This window comes from Podarcis tiliguerta (assembly GCF_965153285.1).
Source record: "Podarcis tiliguerta genome assembly, chromosome: 13".
NCBI classification, from domain to species: domain Eukaryota; kingdom Metazoa; phylum Chordata; class Lepidosauria; order Squamata; family Lacertidae; genus Podarcis; species Podarcis tiliguerta.
The window spans coordinates 8,736,829-8,742,828 of record NC_139546.1 but is presented as its reverse complement, the minus strand read 5'-3'; the positions used below and the strand labels follow the sequence as shown (position 1 = coordinate 8,742,828).

At 43.5% G+C, this 6,000-nt stretch overlaps 1 protein-coding gene across 2 annotated transcripts in view; it reads right to left on the bottom strand.

Annotated features, from left to right (window-relative positions):
* Positions 1-1,212: 1,212 nt before the first annotated feature.
* The window catches only part of G3BP2 (G3BP stress granule assembly factor 2), a 146,173-nt gene continuing 141,385 nt past the window's right edge, over positions 1,213-6,000 (bottom strand). For both annotated transcript variants that reach the window (XM_083407809.1, XM_083407810.1), the window contains one exon: positions 1,213-4,123. In XM_083407809.1, coding sequence (XP_083263935.1) covers positions 3,851-4,123 — 273 coding nt within the window. In that variant the 3' untranslated portion in view covers positions 1,213-3,850. The remainder of the gene's footprint in view (positions 4,124-6,000) is intronic.

Genomic DNA, 6,000 nt, shown 5'->3' with positions numbered 1-6,000 from the left:
GTACCAAGCCATGGGCCCTCTGTTGGAATGCAAAAGACTTTTATCATCACTGTGCAAAATAACCAGCTGGTACTGAACTAGCCATTTGTGACAAATAGAAGTCAACGTGTTGCTGGCATCTGTCTCAGGAGACAATGGGAGTGTACAGGTACAACAAAACAATTTTTCATGCTGTCTTAAGGTCTATCAGCTGTCAAGTCTTGAGTTGCCCACACGTGCATCAAAACGCCACTGAGTGGTTCAGTCCAGGGATAGTTTCACCTCTTCATCAGCTGCCTGCATGAACCGGACCTCAAGATAGAATATACAAATTCAGTTTGAAAATTTCAACTTTTCCGTAAGTGACAGGCTTACGGTGAAGCAGCGGCAGTGGAAGAATAGCCTTCGCCTTGGAGAGCGAGAACAAGAGAATTCAACAGCAAAAGCAATGGATAGTGCAGTGCATGTGATCTGATAAGTTCTGCTTAGAATCATAGAATCATAGAGTTGGAAGAGACCACAAGGGCCATCGAGTCCAACCCCCTGCCAAGCAGGAAACACCATCAGACCACTCCTGACATATGGTTGTCAAGCCTCTGCTTAAAGACCTCCAAAGAAGGAGACTCCACCACACTCCTTGGCAGCAAATTCCACTGTCGAACAGCTCTTACTGTCAGGAAGTTCTTCCTAATGTTTAGGTGGAATCTTCTTTCTTGTAGTTTGGATCCATTGCTCCGTGTCCGCTTCTCTGGAGCAGCAGAAAACAACCTTTCTCCCTCCTCTATGTGACATCCTTTTATATATTTGAACATGGCTATCATATCACCCCTTAACCTCCTCTTCTCCAGGCTAAACATGCCCAGCTCCCTTAGCCGTTCCTCATAAGGCATCGTTTCCAGGCCTTATGTAGGGCTTAATGCCCTACAATATAGACTCTGCTCTTTTGCTGGCATAAAAGATCTAGTAGGTTTAAGAAAGGGCCATGGGTTCAGCATGCGTGATGGACAATTACAACTGTGTCAACGTGCATATATTTTCACAGCAGCTAAAACACAAATAATTTTGGCATGCGGCTTGACAGCGTAAGATGCAAGGCGCAGAATCCACTGCTAGTTAAATTATCAGATCAACAGCAATTTTGGGATCAACAGCACCGGCACGATTGCCTTTCCATGTAGATAACTGCCACGGAGGAACACCAATTCCACTGAGAAGAGAATTCGGGACCATTGATGAATGCTGCAGACATCAGTAGTTTATTGGTATGTTTAGTCAAAACACATTCAAAAATGGAAACTTAAAAAGTAAATACTTTCCACCTGCAACAATTAAACTAGATTCTACTAGCATATAATGCTCAACACATTACAGCAATAAAGATGGTGGTCCACTGTCTTGCATACCTACTAAAGCCAAAAGATGGTTAAAGCAAGTTTGTTGAAATAGGACTGCAATTATAGCAATTCTACCCCATTGTCAACAAATCAGCAGTTTATAACAGGTCAAAGGAGATCTGTTGCTTTTTTTTCTTCTAGAGGTACATTTATTGAAAGGAGGGACAAGAACACTATGAGTCCACAGTACAGTAGGCGAAGAGTCACCATGTAAACTTCTGTGTATGCTTCCAATTTTGTTAATTCATGGCATTTAAAGAAGCTGGGCCGGATAGCTGAATGGCTCAGTAGCTCCTCTAATTGTCAGTTACGAATTTTTCTGATTATTTCTCCAGTGCCATTTGCCTTTTAAGAGTTTTGTTTTTTTTTAAGATCGCAGGGCAATACCATAGCACTAAAATAAAATAAAAAAAGTCAAGGAACACAAAACACTGGTAAGCAAACCGCTTGCTGAGAACAGCAGTTTCAAGAAAGGCTTTCAACTTAAAGGTTTATGGTTTGTGGTGAGGCATTCAAGTACTGCATTTCCAGGCATCATCTGAAAATGAAACAGTTCAACACAAAACACACCCCCAAATATCACCATGGAAAGAGAGAAATGTGTCCCAGAAAGTGTATGAAAATAGTGCAAGACTTACCGTCAAACATGGAAGACCTCAATTATTATTATTATTAATATTATTGAGGGGGGGGAGAGAAAATGATGCAAACTCACTCCCCCTCCCCCTTAACACACAGGCAAGATTTTCCACATTCATAGGAAACAGCAAATGGTCACTTTTAACCAAATGCTCCTTTGCATTAGGCGTTTTTGTTACATTAAAACAAGTGAGGTCTTCCATGCTTAGAGCAGCTCTGAGTGGTCACATATTTTTTGCCTCCCCTCCTCAAGAGTAATCCCGAGGCTTACTGAGCTGTCCGGCGTGAAGCCGGGGGAGCATCGTTTTGCTACATTTGCAGTTTTCTGGAATGTGCGATCTATGCAAACAGGAACCTGGAAACAGCAAACCTCTCACCAAAATTCAAGACGCTCTAAAAAAAATAAATCCAAATACACCAGAGGAGGTCCTCCCTCCATGTACAAAGCTGAGCCGTGTAGGCATCAAAGTCGCTTCGAGGTTGTGCAAAATGGGTGACGACAGTTCAAAACCCAGAAATAGCAATTACTTTGAGCTATTCTCCTGCCCTGTGAAAATTGCAGTATCCTTGAGGTGTAACAAGTTTTATGTTAAATACGCTTATCCGAAGTCTACTTGAAATAAAGGTACGTGCTTGATTAACTTTGGACTTGTCTATGCAAGAATGCACACACGCTTTCGCAACTCCATTTCTGTTAAAAATGCAGCCATTTTCTTCCCTCCCTCCTTCAAAAGGCTTCAGAAACATGTCAACCGCAGAGCTAGGCAAATAATATTCCAGTAACCTTTACCGATTTAAAGATACTGCAATTTTTATACAATGATTTTATAAACATTTTTTTTTTTACAGCTGTTAAAAGTTTTGCGGCACAGCCATTCATACCACTATACTGTACAAAATCACCAGCAACACTGGAATGATGTATTTAATAGAAGGCACCATCATGCTTATTACATTACCAGAGACCTCAATACAGTAGAGACAATTTTTCACTGTACACTGCTTACAGAAAGGGGAAAGGGGAGAAGGAGTGTCTTGAGCATTTAGCCATCCCTGTTCTGGAGAAAGGCGGGGGAGCTCATTAAATCCTTTAAAAAAAAGAAAAGAAAAACCAAACTTGTTTCGTATTCAGGACTATGATTTTTGAAGTTTTTACATCTGTGTTTACAGCTAAATGGTTTCCTTCTGGAACATACTTGTAGTCTCGTTAAGGTTTGTGTGTGCGCGCACATATACTGGTCAGAGCAAAGCAGAGCAGATGCCTGCATCGTTTCACAAGCTACTTTTTCCTTGCTGCTTTCAGCAGATGTCAACGTAAAAGGAGTCAGATACCCATTAGTGCGCTTTTGAGTTCGTAAAAACGTGAGTTGTTTGGAGCCAACTGTTCTGTAAGGGGGGAAAGGGTAAGATTCTCCAATTGCAAAGATTGCACTAGTAGCGTTTCCAACAGTAATAGGCAGAAACAGTAACACTTACACAAAATTGTGTAGCAGGAGGGTGCTTTTTTTTGTTTTGTTTTACTGAAAGGACCTTAACTCAAATTAGGCACGCCCTTGTCCTTTTTTTTTTTTTTTAAAGTTGCCGCTGCAGAAAGTTTAAATGGTCATTTCTCACAGTCCTTAATCTCCAAGTCTAAGTTATACGTTAACAGTGTGACTTCTTTGTGAAATTGGGGAAAGAACGTCCACCTCAATTTAACTGGTAACCAAAGGATGTTTCTCACATCAAAGAAATGATCAAAAAAGGCTGTGTTACATTCCAAAGCCAGAAAATTAACAAGAATGCAAACACGACGAATAATGTATCACTGCCAAGACTGCCTGCCAACATTTGGGTCTTCAACGACGTTGACCTGTGAACCGGCCTTCCATCTGCCCAGTTCCTCTTCCGGAGCCAAGTTTGTGGGCCATGCCACCCCTTAGAGGAGGCCCTCTTCCATCGCGGTCTCGCATCATTCCACCACCCACAATGCCACGTGGACCCCCTGGACCTCGGTCGTTGCGCCGGATATCTCTGCGGTCATCGCCACCACCTCGGGTCTCCCTTTCACGAGCAGCTCTGGTCTTTTTTTCTTCTACGTTCAAGCGCACTTCACCACGAAACATAACAGGCTTGAAAGGGCGGGGAGGGAGGGAGAGGATAAAGTGTTAATACCAAAAGCTTAGTTGGTTTTATAGTGTCCAAAGAGGTTCATTTGCTCACTTAGTAGAACATATGCAGAAGGCTCCCAGAGTGGCTGGGTATAATCATCACCATCATCATCATCATCATCATCATCATCATCTCATGTCATGATTACAACGTTAGAGCACTGAGTTATGCTGTGCATAGCTAGCCTAGCTGCTGACAGTCATTGGCAGACTAAAATCACAATACTAGTTAGTATTCAGGTGTCATAGTATTCAGGCGGTTGGAGGATGGATGGCAGCCAACAGATTGAGGTTGAACCCTGACAAGACAGAAGTACTGTTTTGGGGGGACAGGAGGCGGGCGGGTGTGGGGGACTCCCTGGTCCTGAATGGGGTAACTGTGGCCCTGAAGGACCAGGTGCGCAGCCTGGGAGTCATTCTGGACTCACAGCTGTCCATGGAGGCACAGGTCAATTCTGTGTCCAGGGCAGCTGTCTACCGGCTCCATCTGGTACGTAGGCTGAGACCCTACCTGCCTGCGGACTGTCTTCCCAGAGTGGTGCATGCTCTAGTTATCTCCCGCTTGGACTACTGCAATGTACTCTATGTGGGGCTACCTTTGAAGGTGACCCGGAAACTACAACTAATCCAGAATGTGGCAGCTAGACTGGTGACTGGGAGTGGCCACCGGGACCACATAACACCGGTCTTGAAAGACCTACATCGGCTCACAGTACATCTCTGAGCACAATTCAAAGTGTTGGTGCTGACCTTTAAAGCCCTAAACGGCCTCGGGTCCAGTATACCTGAAGGAGCGTCTCCACCCCCATCGTTCAGCCCGGACACTGAGGTCCAGCACTGAGGGCCTTCTGGTGGTTCCCTCACTGTGAGAAGCCACGTCACAGGGAACCAGGCAGAGGGCCTTCTCAGCAGTGGCACCCACCCTGTGGAACACCCTCCTACCAGATGTCAAGGAGAAAAATAACTACCAAACTTTTAGAAGACATCTGAAGGCAGCCCTGTTTAGGGAAGCTTTTAATGTTTAATAGGTTATTGTATTTTAGTGTTCTGTTGGAAGCTGCCCATAGTGGCTGGAGAAACCCAGCCAGATGGGCGGGGTATAAATAATTTATTATTATTATTATTATTATTATTATTATTAGCAATTCTTATTACTGTTATCTTGCTAGCTACAATACACAGACCCAGTGGACAGTATTTTGCACCATCCGTGACAAGGTTGGTTGTATGGATGGTAGAAATCTATCGGCAGAAGCTGCCATTCCTTACAAAACTCCACTTTAGAAGCAATGCTTGTTCTTAGTTATCCCAGATCACTCCTTTCTTCAGGTCTAGGAATCTGGGTGCAAGGACGGCCAATTCTCAGTTGAGCTGATGATCCGAACGCAGTAAGCAACTGGTCATTAAAAAATAAATAAATTACAAGAATATGACTGTCCGTCAGGGTTTGTCAGCCAGAACTCAGTTCTGGCACCTCTCAGGCATGTGCCATTCCCATTCTAAGAGAACGAGGGAGGTGTTCGTGATGAGTTCTGGCACCTCTTTTTTCTAGAAAAATAGCACTGCTTCCTGTTATCTTGAAATATTGTGAAGTTATTCTCTTGCCGCTTTCTACCGTACACTGTAATTCTGTATGCGGTCTAATCAACCGTTTTGTGCCGTATCTAAAGTTAGGCCCTCAAATCCCTATCCTGATTTCTCCTTTCTGAGCAGATCCTGATCACTCCTTTCAAGAGCGGTAATTTTCGGAAATAACACTTTGCAATTTAGATTACTCTCAGTATTTAATGGTGTCGCAAACAAATAGCTGTGACCTATTTTCGGATAGGAGAGGATTA